The 15,569-nt window shown below is 42.7% G+C and overlaps 1 protein-coding gene across 3 annotated transcripts in view; it reads left to right on the forward strand.

The window, feature by feature from the left end:
- The window catches only part of Zfpm2 (zinc finger protein, FOG family member 2), a 427,444-nt gene extending 412,692 nt beyond the window's left edge, over nucleotides 1-14,752 (forward strand). For all 3 annotated transcript variants that reach the window (XM_005072625.4, XM_021228718.2, XM_021228717.1), the window contains 3 exons: nucleotides 6,480-6,686; nucleotides 8,802-9,026; nucleotides 11,195-14,752. In XM_005072625.4, the coding sequence (XP_005072682.1) occupies nucleotides 6,480-6,686; nucleotides 8,802-9,026; nucleotides 11,195-13,701 (2,939 nt within the window). In that variant the 3' untranslated portion in view covers nucleotides 13,702-14,752. The remainder of the gene's footprint in view (nucleotides 1-6,479; nucleotides 6,687-8,801; nucleotides 9,027-11,194) is intronic.
- The last annotated feature ends 817 nt before the right edge of the window (nucleotides 14,753-15,569 follow it).

Below are 15,569 nucleotides of genomic sequence, written 5' to 3' on the forward strand. Positions count from 1 at the left end.
ACTGGCTCTACCTAGCTCCAAGGTGTGAGTCAGAGACTCAGGCCCCTGACAATGCTACTGATTGTCTGAGATTTAAACGGAGGTCCAGTGACAGTGCAATGGGTTAGCTGTAGCGTATCTTCCAAGAATTACAAGGCCCAGGTCTCTCTCTGACTTCCTGTTTGGAAATGTAAACACATCTCCTTTAATATTTGTTCCAAGGCATTCCCAAAGCCAGGCTCTCATTTTCAGACTTCCGACACTCTGGGTAGAATAGATGCCTTTTTCTTTGTAAGTAGCCTGCCTTAGGTGTTTCGTTAAAGAAACAGAACTGATTTACATATTTGAAAGCTGGGAAAATGGAAAAACCATATATTTTACCTATTTTTCTAAACTTTCCTTCATGGAAGAGACCTTATAAAGGTCACAGGGATAACATTAACTAAGGCAAGAAATACAAATGTTCTGTGCTCTTATGAAATCTAGTTTAGTATATTGATATAACACTATAATTTTGTACAGCGTTTTCAACTGTGGCAAGATATGCATACACGAAGTTTGCTCTCTTGATCATTTTAGGCAGCATGCACCTCTAGAAATGTTCATTCTGCAAAACTGAACCTCCATTCCTTCTCAATACAAACCTTCATTCCCTGTTTTCCTCATGTCTTGGCACCAGTGTTTTCTCTTCTATCTCTACCCTTTTGGTATCCTCTTATCCGTTAAACCAGGCAGTATTTGTCTTTATGGACTGGCTTTTTCAGTTAGCACATGGTCGTCAAAATTCATCCCACTGAAGAATAAATTTCACTTATTTTTAAGTCAAGACTATTCCATGGTCCATTATGACTCATTTTCCTTATCCATTCATCTGTTGATGGGTACTCAAGTTGACTTCATATTTGAGCTGTTGTGACAATGTTATTATTATGCTATGGGGTGTGTATTCATGTGCCTTCAAATGCCTCTTAGAGATCATACCTTCAGCTCTTTTGGGAATATATATAAGTGCAATTATAAATTATATTCCCATTTTTAAAAATCACCATCTTGGGGGACTGGAGAGATGGCTCACTGGTTAAGATCACTGGCTGGTCTTCTAGAGGTCCTGAGTTCAATTCCCAGCAGCCACATGGTGGTTCACTACCATCTGTAATGAGATCTGGTGCCCTCTTCTGGCCTGCAGGGATACATGCAAACAGAACACTGTATACATAATTAATAAATAAATCCTTTAAAAAATTTACGTTACTTCCAACTCTACAGAAGGTCCCATATCCTAACCAGTGCTTGTTACTTGCTGCTGTTCTAAGTAGTAGTTCTGCCCCTGTGCTAAAACCCAAGGAAGTACTTCCTGTGTTCATACTGAACATGGGGTTAAATAGTCAAAAGACTTTAACATTCTTACGCGCCTAACTTGCTTCAGGGAGAATGCGAAAAACAATGCACTGTGCGCAGATGCAAACCTGAATTGGCAGTATATGCTAAGTGTAAGACAATAAAAGCAGGAAACTGGTCCTCCTGCCTTCTAGCTACAAACTAACACAAGTTCTGATTGGCCAGGATCTAGTCCACAGGTACACGTAGCTTCCATCTTCTTTTTGAAATAAGTGAGCTGCCTTGGTGAGACACAGATGCCTTCATTCACAGTTCTCAGTGCTCTGTGTTTTCTATAACATTTCTTTTCTCTTGGGTTTGGAGAAGCACCGAGAAATTAGAATAATGGTTCCAAGTAGACCAAACCTGGGAACAGAGGTTGACGGGGACTTCACCACTTCCTCTGCTCAGTCCCTAAGCATTTCTGGGTTCACTGTTTGGTCCTCTGTAACCTGTGCTTCCTATGGGCTACCTACCTCACCAGTGCAAAGGGCTTCCACAGTAACTTAGAATCTGCCAACGGCTTCTCATACCTAATCTGTTTCTTGCATTTTTGAGACATATGTGTAGCTCTAGCTGGCCTGGAACTCACTGTGTAGACCAGGCTGACCTGGAAATCAATGAGACTCACCAGCTTCTGCTTCCTACGTGTTGGCATGGGCTGTAATCTAGTCTCAGATGTTTTTTTCTATGATTTTTTTTTCAAAGTCACAGCTACCTCCTAGATATACTCACCTAGAAGCTTTTTCAGGATCTCAAACTTTGCCTTTTCAAAATAAAATTTATGGGCACACATATAAGCACCCTCTCCCTTTCCCCCACTGTTTATCTGTATCTCTCTGTGTCTGTCTTTCCTTCTCCGTCTCCTCCCCCCCCACCGCATGGGCCAGATATAATTGTGTTTACTTTATTGATACTTCAGCCTTTTATGATAAATGTCATAACCCCCACCATAGTCAACCTCAAGCAGCAGTAGGAAACCAATCAACACACAAGGTTCCTGAAAATTAAGCTTTCTGTTCTTCATACGGACACGCTAGTTCCCAGGACACAAGTGCCCCAATCCAAACCTTTTCCCACAGACTCTCAACTCAAGGTGTGTTCCGAAGTTGGGTCTCTCCACAATTCTGTACCTGCTCCCATGTTTATTCTGTATCCACTAATGACGAGCCTGCCTGTTCCTACTCACACAGACACTTGGTATTTCCCTTCTACTTACTCAGATCCAGTAAAATGTTACTTTGGATGGCTTGCCTAATTCCTTCAAGAAGGGCCAGTCACCCACAGTGTGGTATACATTTTGATGTATGTGTTGGCATATATGTATTCTGATCGTGCAGCTGTGCCTAATGGTTCACAGCCCAGCCTAACACATAGCAGAGACTTCACCACACTGACCGATCAATGAATGAATGAGTTAAAACATTAAACCTAACCAACTTTCTTGTCAAACCTGCACAGAATGTATTCAGGCTACTTCAGTCTTCCAGAACAAGACACTCTGAGTGAACCATAACACGGACACAAGGAATAGCCATGACAAAATATGAAACAACCCAGGTATATCTGGAAATACACAAGTGTACAACAACTATGAAGCTGTTTGATTTTTTGCTGCCCGAGGGACCAATGTCCAGCAGCACAGGGCTCAAAGGGAAATCCACGGAGTCGGCATACTGTGACTTTTCTATCTGAGGAGATTAAGGGGAAAAGACACTCACACAGTCTTGATGGTTTTCCTCAGACCCTTCCTTCATTTTTCTTTTGTATTCTGATCTGTATTCTGTATTCCCTTTTCGTATCTCTGTCCAGAAATGTCCCTTCCTTCTCATTCTATCTTTACTCTTCCTTATTTTCCTTATCCTGTATTTTTCCTCTAGAGCTTATATACCCCAACAAAAATCTTTCAGGCAATATAGAAATTACAATGTGGTCACATTCTGCTTTTCAAGTGAAAGATTACAATGAATACAAGTTTTTTTTTAAAAAAAAGCAGCAGGTTTTCCATATCCCTTAACATGATTAAACATATAACAACTGAAAAATAAATAGCCCCAAGAACCTGAGCAACCGTGTGGGCAAGCAAGGTATTCTTTTACTGGCAAGCTGTGTTTCGTTGTTACCAAGAAGGGACCAATGGCTTTATTACTTATCTTGAAAGGTAATCTTAGAAGGAATCTCAAAGGACTCACAAACCTAAACTTTAGTACATGAAAAACATTCACTCAGCTCTACTTCTGATCTTTAGGGCATATACCCACTCATCCATAGGTTTCTTTTTTTTTTTTTTGTATCAGGAGATTGAAGGCAAAAATGGGTGCAAGGAATTAATCATCACTTTGGGTCATCAACCAATCCTAGGAAGAAAGGCGTGTCAGTTAATGATAACTGGGCTACTTTGTTCTTGTTCTCTGACCTTAAAGGGTCCCTCACTCAACTATGTGCCTTTCTAAAGCTTTCAGATTGCCTTCCTGGGTTTTTCGCCTGAAAGCTATTTGACAAAAACATGTTAGTCTAACTTTAAGTTATTTTCAAAGCTTTGCTTCAGCTGTGATGCACCCCGAAACCTGTGAACACACCTCCCAATATTAAGATTAGAAGACTTTAAACTAGCTGGGCTACTAGGACTCAAATGATCTTATTAATTATTCTAAGTCACAGATTATACAACCCTCCAATAGAAACTCATGTGTTCTAGCTGTGTGACATTTCCTGGTTTTATTTTTTTATCCTCGAAGCTTTATTTAAACTAACAATATTGTTATCAATTAGACAGTACAGCTTTGGGGGAAAAATCATCTCTGTAATAATCCGCAGGTAAAAATGCCCAGTAGAATAGGGTATTTCCAAGAGATGATCACATGACATCGAGGGCAGTGGGGATCTCCCCACGCCCATTCCCAGCATGCCAGATACCAGAGGAAGATGGCAGAAACAGACATGAAAAGGCACAGAAGAAGCCAAAGACCCTCCGGGGTCTATACCAGGTTTATCCATGGGGCTTTGTTTCCTGGTGGGTCAATCCGCTGAAATCTGCTCTCCCTTTGGCATGGCCGCCGGCACTTAATAATGTAGACAATCATATCCTTGTTGGGTTTTCGCGCCTAATATTTTTCATTTTAACTTTGTTATTTAGTGGATGTTTTTGGCTAATGTATGCGTAGGTATGTTTCTGTCCTCTTGCCGTGTAAGAAGCTCACTGCAGTGAGCGCAATTAGCTGTCGGTAGATGCCTTCTAGGAACTGAAACCAAACCCGTCTTTCCTTTTATGAAACGTGAGCAGCGCTATATTAACCAAGAATGTGAACTCCATACATGGAATCTAGTGGCTCTGTGACCATGCTGTGAAATAAACCCAAACTGCAGTTGCTACCTTTCCTATTTCCACCCTTGTTCCACAGGCTGGCTTAAGAAACCGTGTTCCAGAGGAGAGGTGAGGTGCAGCCATTAGCTTGCCTACCCCCATAAGTAGTACGGCGTGTGTACATCAGAAAGTGTAGAGCCTCTAAATACAGAGGTTCCCGGAGAAAGAATGGCCCAGAAGGAAATGGTGCCTCCCAGACTTCAAACTCCCTCTCGTTCCCCAATGATGTCATTTTGGTTTCAGCGATTTGGGAAAAGAAAAAAATTTTTTTCGGTAGCAAAATAAATCTGATTTATTTCAACTACAGTAATCCTTTATGCTTTGAGAAATATTAGCATCCAAATGTGGTTGGGGTGGGCACATGTTGCCCTGTGATCTTTTGCTATCTTCGTGTTTTCATTTAAAACTGGTCATGAATTTGAGGAGTTTAATCTTTCTTTTCTTCTTTCACACAGACACACGCCCTCCTGGGTTGTGTTTTGTTTGCTTACTTTAGACCTTGGTTAATTGCGATGTTTCTAAAGCGTCATCTCCAGTCTTCCATTCGGCTCAGCCGTGTCATATACTGTTCTTATCTCCATGAGATTTGTACAAGTTGTTTAAAAACCATGATCTCTGAGGCTGGGAAAAATGAAGTGTACTTGAGATGACAGTTATGCTGAAAGATAAGCAGAGCAATACGACTTATCAAAATGGGTACAATTTTTCTTAGTTAATGAGTACAATATACAGCCTTCCGATACATACACGATGGGGGCGTGCTTTCTAAAATATCAACTCCGCCACATTATTGCAGACATAACTGTGTGGGATATGTATCTAGGCCTGAGAGCGGAGATAACAAAATATAAGTGCTCTGCCTGTCTAAACATGTTAAATAAATGAGTGTTCCCTATCACATTCCAATACATTAGAAGATGTACTCGCATAGTTAATTTTTCTTTTTAATGCGCTGCTCGTGATCATTTGAAATGCAGAGCCAGAGTCTATCTCGGTGTTTGAAGACAAGGTTCCTTTCATTTAAACAAATCTCTATTGAAATAAGCCTTTTGAAAAGAATCTTTGGCGTATCCTCCCTTGCAGGGTGTTCAACCGGGGTGAATGTAGGCACAGAAGGGACATTGCAGGGTATTGCGTAAGATTGGCCATCCAAGGGAAAAGTACGTAGGCGGCAGTCTACACAGGGAGGGTCAGAGTCCCTGGTAACAACCTACATTTTGCAAACTGTTGCTTGCTTGGCTTGCACTTTGGGGCATCCGTACTCACCACGTATAAGGACTGGGAGAGTGAAGAGGGAGACAGAGGGATGGTGGGAGAGGAAGATGGAGGAGGGAAGACAGAGACCAACAGTTACGTCTTCCATTAGTTAATCAAACCATAACTTCAAAGGTTTGTCGGGAGTAAGTCTGGGCAATCGAGTCCCTCCCAGGCAAGTCCTGAGGCACTCCACCAGTCACCTGATTAATAATTCAGGCAAGAGGCTGGAAGGCAGGCCATTGACAAAACTCCACAGGTTCCGTCAGTATTTGCCCCAGTTTCCTCCCTCTGTTAGTTACTAAATGTGATGTTTAAGGCGGGGAGAACCTTTGTCTGCAGGGCCTGGCTGAGACACGCAGCTGCAGTCTCATCAAACCCCTTTCCCAGTCCATCTTCATGTGAACAACTAGAAAGACGCTCTTGACGTCCATCTAGGATGCGGCCCGCTCACAGGTGGCTCCGTGTCAAACGCTTCCTCCTCTCGTTTCTCTCTTCTTAACAGGGGGCCAGCTTTGGTGCACCACGACGAAGGCCATCTCAGAGGGTGAGGAGCTAATTGCCTTTGTGGTGGATTTTGACTCAAGGCTACAAGCTGCCAGTCAGATGACTCTCACAGAAGGGATGTACCCGGCCCGCCTGCTGGACTCCATTCAGCTGCTTCCGCAGCAAGCTGCCATGGCTTCTATTTTGCCTACAGCTATTGTCAATAGTAAGTGCTGAGAGCTGTAGCCCAGCTTTGTGGGGGTGATGGGTACTTATGGGGGAGACAAACAGCTGAGAACAGACATCTTCTTCAGTTTGTGGTTGTGAGTGTGTGTGTGTGTCTGTGTGTGTGTGTGATGTGTTTGCTTCATATGCAAATGGAGGGAAAAAAACAACATGCACATCCAATTATGTCAGGTCGCATTCCTGAATGTCACCCACAAAAAAAAAAAAACCTGTCTCTCTCTTCTTGTGGACTAATACTCAATTACACTTGGCAATGACCAGTCCAATAGCCTTCAGTGATGACTTTCTAGTATCAAAGTTTGTATTTTTTTAATGGCAATGGAATTTTAAAACTTCAAAAAAAGAAGAATGTAAATTTAAAAACCAAATTTATTATATAGAAAATATATAGTCTTATGTCGATATGAAACTCTAACGTACAGTTATTATTATTCTATTGAAAGTAACAAGCTTAGTGAGTAGCTTCACATAAACCAGTACAAGTACATGGAGCTTTTGTTTTGAATCCCTGTAACCTGGATGAGGGCCCGGTAGCCTGGATAAATAAAAATATTTGTTGATTAAAAGGAAAAGAAAGAGGAAATATACAAGCTTTTAACACTTCATAGAAAAGTTTAGAATATGCTATCACAAACCTATGTGAGTGGTCTTGCTCTACTAAGGTGAATACTAAACTAGTTTGGATACCTTGAACACATGAAGCGGTACTTCATAGTGTGGACAGTCAGTGGGTCAAAGGCTGTCAGGGTCTGTTTTTTGGGAAGGTCTGCTTTTATTGAGCTCTCTGTGGGAAACAAAAATGAGTAACAATCATACTGCAAGAAAAGAATGATACTAATGCTGGCAATAAAAAATGCATCTAGCCTTAGAATAGTCTTGAAAATCTAATGGAAAGGAAATTTGGACAGCAATAATATCGTCACATTAATATAAAATATTCAACTATAATGAATATGAGGAAAGAAATTCACAGGTGATTATGAACTCACTATGCATCCAATCAATAGGCCAAGGACATTCAACCTAATCAGTTCTTCCTTGAATTACTTAATGGAATAGTTTTTATCCTCTTTACTTTAGTTCTTATTGCATGGACCATGAAATAATATGACCAACTTGGATTTGAGGCAAAATAATGTTATTACAAGGGATTACAAAAATACTTTATTCAATTATGATGCTCCAATGTGTAATATTAATTACATATAAGAATATGCCTATTTACTTTTGGTAGCAAGGAAATATTTAATCTCAAGTGACCCAATATAAGCACAGATTGTCATTTGCTTCCTGAAGTCAGTCAATTGACGTGACTCTGTTGAAATATATAATGCATTAACTATGCAGCATCTTGGGTGGTATAAGTGTCCTTAACTTGGGAAGAACGGGTTAAGCATCAGAACATCATTTTGAAGTTACCCTTACCTCCCCTCCAGTAGAATTTAATCCTTAGTTCTTTCTCGTGGCTGATTCATGGTTCCACAGAGTCATGTCCCTTGTTTCACCATTAGCTATACAGCTGTTGTTCACTAATAATAAGTCTAGCTCTTTCTGCAGGGTATTAGAACTCTTCTGAAGACTTCCCCCATGGCCCTCTGAAGAGCATCCAAAAACCCTGTTTCTATAATACAAGGACCAGGCTGGATCAACCCACACTGTCTTAGCCTGCCAAATACTGGTCTATCTCATCTATGAACTTCTGTTTCCCTCATATAACCCTACCTCTGTGTCACTTGTCATCCAGACAGCATGGGGGTAGGTTTAAGACTAGATTTCCAATCTCAGTGTAACCCTGTAGACCTGTGGTTCTCAACCTGTGGATTGTGACCGCCCACCCCCGTCAAATTTCCACCTCCAAAAATATTTAAATTATGATTCATAACTAGCAAAATTATGGTTATGAAGTAGCAAGAAAAGAACTTGTATGGTTGGGGGTCACCACAGCATGAGGAACTCTATTAAAAGGTCACAGCACTAGGAAGGTATTAATCAACGCTTAATGATCCAACTCAGAAGCTGGGAGTAGACTCAAGGGAGATGGAAACAAACGTAACTTTGCCCTTATTTCACTAATACGTCTCTGGTTTTGCTGCAGAGGATATATTCCCTTGCAAATCCTGTGGCATCTGGTACCGGAGCGAGCGGAACCTGCAAGCCCACCTGATGTACTACTGTAGTGGAAGGCAAAGAGAAGCTGCTCCAGTGTCTGAGGAAAACGAAGATAATGCTCACCAGATTTCCAGCCTCTGCCCCTTCCCTCAATGCACCAAGAGCTTTTCCAACGCCCGCGCTCTAGAAATGCACCTGAACTCACACAGTGGTAAGGGCCTCTAATGTTTCTGTGGTTGCTTCAGGATCATCTGCTCTTTTCTACATACACACACACACATGCACATATGCATATATACATATATATTATACATACAGATAGGTAGGTAGATGATACATAGATAGATAGATAGATAGATAGATAGGTAGGTAGGTAGGTAGGTAGGTAGGTAGGTAATGATAGATACATAGATAGATGACAGATACATAGATAGATGATAGATATATTGATAGATGATTCATAGATAATAGATAGGAAGATAGATAGATGTATGGATGGATGGATGATAGGTACTTGGTAGCTAGGTAGATTGATAGATAGGAACTAGATAGATAGATAGATAGATAGATAGATAGATAGATAGATAGATAGATGATAAATAGGTACTTGGTAGATTAATAGGTAGAAAGAAAGGGGTAGATGATAGATAGATAGGTAATGATAGATGATAGATACATAGAGAGATTGATAGATGATAGATACATTGATAGATGATTCATAGAAAATAGATAGGAAGATAGATAGATAGATAGATAGATGATAGGTACTTGGTAGGCAGGTAGATTGATAGATAGGTACTAGATAGATAGATAGATAGATAGATAGATAGATAGATGGACAGATAGATGATAAATAGGTACTTGGTAGATTGATAGGTAGAAAGAAAGGAAGGAAGATATGTAGCTAGGTACTTTACTAGATCATACAGTGTTCCCATCTACTATTTAGATGCAGCATATTTTAACCAAAGGACTTGACTCTGGTTTCGTCAACATGTACTGCAGTGTTTAGGCCATGCACCAAATCACAACATTCAGTTTCCTTTTCAGCAAAATGGCATGACTTCTATTCCCTTTGTTTACTACGGTTCACTTTCATTGCTTTACTTGTCACGTGATCTTTGGGAACTGATCGTGGTGTTTTCCGTGTGCTAAGGTAGAAATAGTAGGCACATTTAAAAAGGAGTTGCTGGCCAGTTAAAGCTGCTCTTCTGGTAGATTCCATTAAAAATCTCTCTATTTCCAGAGTATATGTAGGTTAAGCTTACCTGAATTTCATCACATGAAAGTACTCTTGATTTCTTAAGAAAAACAGGAAGCTGGAAGCTATTCCCACCTATGTTTGAAATGGATCCCAGCTACTGTTGGCTTAATCTCATGACATCCCTGTTCTCATAATCTTAAGATGTACAGAATTTATTAAATTTAAATATGGTTAGATTTTTTCAAATTTTTTAAAATATTGTATTTGAAGCAGCACCTTTCTGCATAGCCATGGCTGTCCTGGTACTCATTATGTAGATCAGGCTGGTCTCAAACTCACAGCCCAGAGAGGAGACACCAAGTCTGTTCTCAGCAAATATGAACAAACAGAACAATAGTTGTTCTACGTGATGCTTACCTCCACCATCCATGTGGCAATAACTAGTCAGAAACAGAGAGTAGTCAACCAGTATGGGTGATGTTCCAAACCGACTTTATAAATATTCCATTGTCTACCAGCCAAGTATCAGCCCCACACAGGGATAAACCACATTCAGTAAAACCAACAAATAAATAGGTTTATATAAAAGATGGAAGATGAGTCAAGTGATTTCTAGTACACTCTAGTTTCCTTTTGCATGTAGGTATTCAGTAGCTGGTAGCCTCTCTAATGAATATTCTCTTCTTCCTATTACAGAACATAGTTACTCAGATGATTTAAAAATCACAAGCCTAAACTTTAGGCATGACTCCATTGGGTTTTTTTGTTTTTGTTTTTTGAGACAGGGTTTCTCTGTGACTTTGGAGGCTGTCCTAGAACTAGCTCTTGTTCTTGTAGCCCAGGCTGGCCTCGAACTCACAGAGATCCGCCTGCCTCTGCCTCTGCCTCCCGAGTGCTGGAATTAAAGGCAAGCGCCACCACCGCCCGGCTTCCATTGGGTTTTTTAATGTTTTGCTTATTGACTCCTGCGATGGAAGTACTGCCTCTCCTCACCTATACTCTCAGAGAGGCTTAGGAAATTCTAACGCAGATGTCACTAAACCGTCTGTATCACAGGTGAGGGGCTGAAGGATTTCTGGCTGTTGTGTTGACACAAGCTCGCGCGTCAGGTTTCCCCATCCCTGGGAAGCAAGCAGGTGTGGTTGTGAGCTTTCCTCCTCTGTCTGTCTTTGCAGGCGTGAAGATGGAGGAGTTCCTTCCGCCGGGGGCAAGCTTAAAATGCACGGTCTGTAGCTACACAGCTGACTCGGTCATCAGCTTCCACCAACACCTGTTTTCCCATCTCACGCAAGCTGCCTTCAGGTGCAACCACTGCCATTTTGGCTTCCAGACTCAGAGGGAGTTACTGCAGCACCAGGACCTCCATGTCCCCAGCGGCAAGCTTCCCAGGGACAGCGACATGGAGCCCTCTCCAAGTGGGACCGAAGACAGCTTGCAGCCAGCCACAGACTTGCTGGCCAGAAGCGACCTCGCCCAGACTCAAAAGGCCATGCAGACGAAAGACGCGAGCTCAGACACGGAACTGGACAAGTGTGAGAAGAAGACTCAGCTCTTCCTCAGCAACCAGAGGCCGGAAATACAGCCGGCAGCCAACAAGCAAAGCTTCGCTTACACAAAAATCAAGTCTGAGCCCTCCAGCCCCAGACTTGCTTCCTCTCCGGTGCAACCCAACATCGGGCCCTCTTTCCCAGTGGGACCTTTCCTGTCTCAGTTCGCTTTCCCCCAAGATATCACCATGGTCCCTCAGGCTTCGGAGATCTTAGCCAAGATGTCCGAGCTGGTCCATCGGCGACTGAGGCACGGGAGTAGTAGCTACCCTCCTGTGATTTACAGCCCTCTGATGCCCAAAGGGGCTACGTGCTTTGAGTGTAACATAACGTTCAATAATTTGGATAACTACCTAGTTCATAAAAAACACTACTGCAGCAGCCGATGGCAGCAGATGTCCAAGTCCCCCGAGTTTCCGGGGGTTCCCGAGAAGATGCCTGAAGCCGTGAGTCCCAACACTGGCCAGGCCTCCATAAACCTCCTCAACCCAGGGGTTCATTCCTCGGACCCGGAGACGCCGCTTCTTCAAACTCCGTGCATCAACTCTTCCGCCACCGTCTTAGATTTGATTGGGCCAAACGGGAAAGGGCACGAGAAGGACTTTTCCACGGCAGCCAAAAAGCTCTCCACCTCCAACGGCAGCGACGACAAAATGAACGGGAAGCCCGTGGATGTGAAGAACCCCAGCGGCCCCTTAGTGGATGGGGAAAGCGACCCGAACAAGACGACCTGCGAGGCTTGTAACATCACCTTCAGCCGGCACGAGACGTACATGGTCCACAAACAGTATTACTGCGCCACGCGCCACGACCCTCCGCTCAAGAGGTCGGCCTCCAGCAAGGTGCCGGCCATGCAGAGAACCATGCGCACCCGCAAGCGAAGGAAGATGTATGAGATGTGCCTACCCGAGCAGGAGCAAAGGCCACCCCTGGTCCAGCAGAGGTTTCTCGACGTAGCCAACCTCAGCAACCCTTGCGGCTCCACCCAAGAGCCCGTAGCCGCTGAAGGGCTCGGGGAATGCTACCACCCGAGATGCGACGTCTTCCCGGGAATTGTCTCGAAGCACTTGGAAACGTCGCTGGCCATGAACAAATGCGTCCCGGTTGCCAAGTGTGACACGCCCCACGCCAGCGTGTCCTGCCTGGAAATGGACGTCCCCATGGATCTCAGCAAAAAGTGTCTGTCGCAGTCTGAGCGCACCACCGCCTCTCCCAAAAGGCTGCTGGACTACCACGAGTGCACCGTGTGCAAGATCAGCTTCAACAAGGTGGAGAACTACCTGGCCCACAAGCAGAATTTCTGCCCCGTCACTGCGCATCAGCGGAACGAGCTGAGTCAGCTGGACGGCAAGGTGTTCCCGAACCCAGAAAGCGAACGGAGCAGCCCCGACGTGGGCTTCGAAAGGAACGTGATCAAATGCGAGAAGAACGGGAATCCGAAGCAGCCTTCTCCCAACGGGAACTTGTTCTCGTCCCACTTAGCGACTTTGCAGGGCCTGAAGGTCTTCAGCGAGGCCGCGCAGCTCATCGCTGCAAAGGAAGAGAGCAAACACTTGTTCCTCCCCCAATGCCTTTACCCTGGAGCCATAAAGAAGACGAAAGGAGCCGACCAGCTGTCCCCGTACTATGGCATAAAGCCAAGCGACTACATCCCTGGTTCCCTTGCCCTCCACAACCCCGACCTGGAGCAAAGCACAAACGCAGAAAACGAGCCGGCTCCCAAATGCCAGGCCTCCTCGAACGGTTGTGCCGTGCCCAAGAAAGACTCTCTGCCCCTCTTGCCCAAGAACAGAGGCATGGTCATAGTGAACGGTGGACTGAAGCAAGATGACAGACCTCCGGCCAACCCACAGCAGGAGAACATTTCCCAGAACGCCCAGCACGACGACGACCACAAGTCCCCCTCGTGGATCCCCGAAAACCCATTAGCTGCTGCGAATGAGAACGTCTCTCCAGGAACCCCCTCGGCAGAGGAACAGTTGTCCAGCATAGCAAAAGGTGTGAACGGCTCCACCCAGGCTCCCGGCAGTGGGAAATACTGCCGGCTATGCGATATCCAGTTCAATAACCTCTCAAACTTTATAACTCACAAGAAGTTCTACTGCTCCTCACACGCAGCAGAACATGTCAAATGAACTAACTGAATTTAAAAAAAAAAAAGGAAAAAAGAGAAAGCAGTCACCTTTGGTACCAGTGTTTAGTATGTTCTTCTAAACAGTCCAGGAAAAAAAAACAAAGACGTTGTTTGAATTACATCTGGCAATCAGGAGACATTCGCTACGGCCGAGCTGAAGACTTACGATGTAATTTCATTACAGACCATTATTAGTAAAGTGTATTATTGGTGCCATTTTCAAAACAAAAATTAATTTATTTTACCAGCAGTATTCATAGCTGTGGTTATGTTATTTTTTATTTAAAAACTTTATATTAAAGTCATTTGTAATGTTATTGTATAGTTATTGTGTAGCACATATGGTTTGCACTGTATAGTAGCCTTTAAAGAAAATAGTCACAAACAGTACAGAAGAGCATTTTAGAAATAGCTTCCAAAGCACCTGTGTATCCTGATTTTTTCCTTATATGCTGTTGCAGATATATGTATATGCTAAAATATAACCTGCAAACATGTTCTAAACACACACGCTGTCTATAAGTTCGCCTTAAGATTTCAATTCTCGGATAACCAGACTCCATTTGCAACTTATATTTTAGCAAATACAGTCTCTTTGTCACTAGGGTTCACATTCGTACGTAGCCGTATGCTTCTGTCCATTTCCTCAAACTTAAACATGTATGTTAAATGAAGATGGCATTTTTCTTTCCTGTACAGTACTTGTATTTTCTTTCGCAATGCAGCCCTGTCTCAGTTTTTAAACCTTTACTGTTAAATGCAATACTTTGTAAAGAATGAACAGAATTACTGGAAGCAGTATTGTAAGTAACGGAGGAGGAGTAGTGATTGGTTTTACCTTTTGAAAGGCACAAGTCTAAATTGAAACCCTAAACTCAATGCTGCAAGTATGAATTTAATTCATATATAAGATCTATTTAAATATAAGAGTAGCAATACTGCACCTGGTGATCACAAAGATAATGTTCTACTTCTGATAGAAATAATTTCTCAACAAATGTTGTTACTATGCATGTATATGGATGGAATAAAATTCCAAATTGTTGGAGAAATTTGATGTCCTGGGCTTTTTTTTTTCCTCCCCCTTAAGCACCAAGGAAACGGTATCCAGCTCTAATTGCGTCACACACTTTATCATCAGTTAGATGTTAATTTTCTGTTGCCAACTTTCTTTCAAAAATGGAACCATGTTTGACATTCCCTCTGTTTAACCCAGCCAGTCTCAATTATAGTTGAGGCATACCAACTTAAGACCCCATGGCAATAAACTAAAACTGCAAGCATCCTCTTAATAGAGTGGTTCTCAACCTTCCTAGAACTATGACCCTTTGTTGCAGTTCCTCGAGGTTGCGGGGACCCCAAGGCATAACATTATTTTTGTTGCTACTTCAGAACTGTAATTTTGCTGCTGTTATCAATCATAATGTAAACATTTGTGTTTTCCGATGGTCTTAGGTGATCCCTGTGGGAGGTAGTTGGACCCAAGGGATGGTGACCCACAGGTTGAGAGCCTCTACCTAAGATTCTGATTTGACAGATTTTAGTATTTTCTAGTGGATTCAAATACTGTAGAAAAATCTAAAAATCAAATGAACATAAACCATATATCTTTTTACCACCGTTACTCAGACTACTCAACTAATGCTTACAGTATGAACTGGATTTAAAAATATTCGACATTTACGTTGAATGTTGTAATTCCACCCCCTCAAAAAAGTAAAACCACTGTAGGAACTGTTAAGAACGCTGAGTCCTCTTTTTGCGTTATTCCAGCCATACTAGTCTCATATTCTTAAGTATCCAAAGTCTCAGCGCTAATGAGAAAGAAGCAGAAACCTGGGGCTTGCTCTCAGCTGTGCGTGCATCTAC

This window comes from Mesocricetus auratus, unplaced genomic scaffold (assembly GCF_017639785.1).
Source record: "Mesocricetus auratus isolate SY011 unplaced genomic scaffold, BCM_Maur_2.0 Super-Scaffold_100023, whole genome shotgun sequence".
Classification (NCBI taxonomy): domain Eukaryota; kingdom Metazoa; phylum Chordata; class Mammalia; order Rodentia; family Cricetidae; genus Mesocricetus; species Mesocricetus auratus.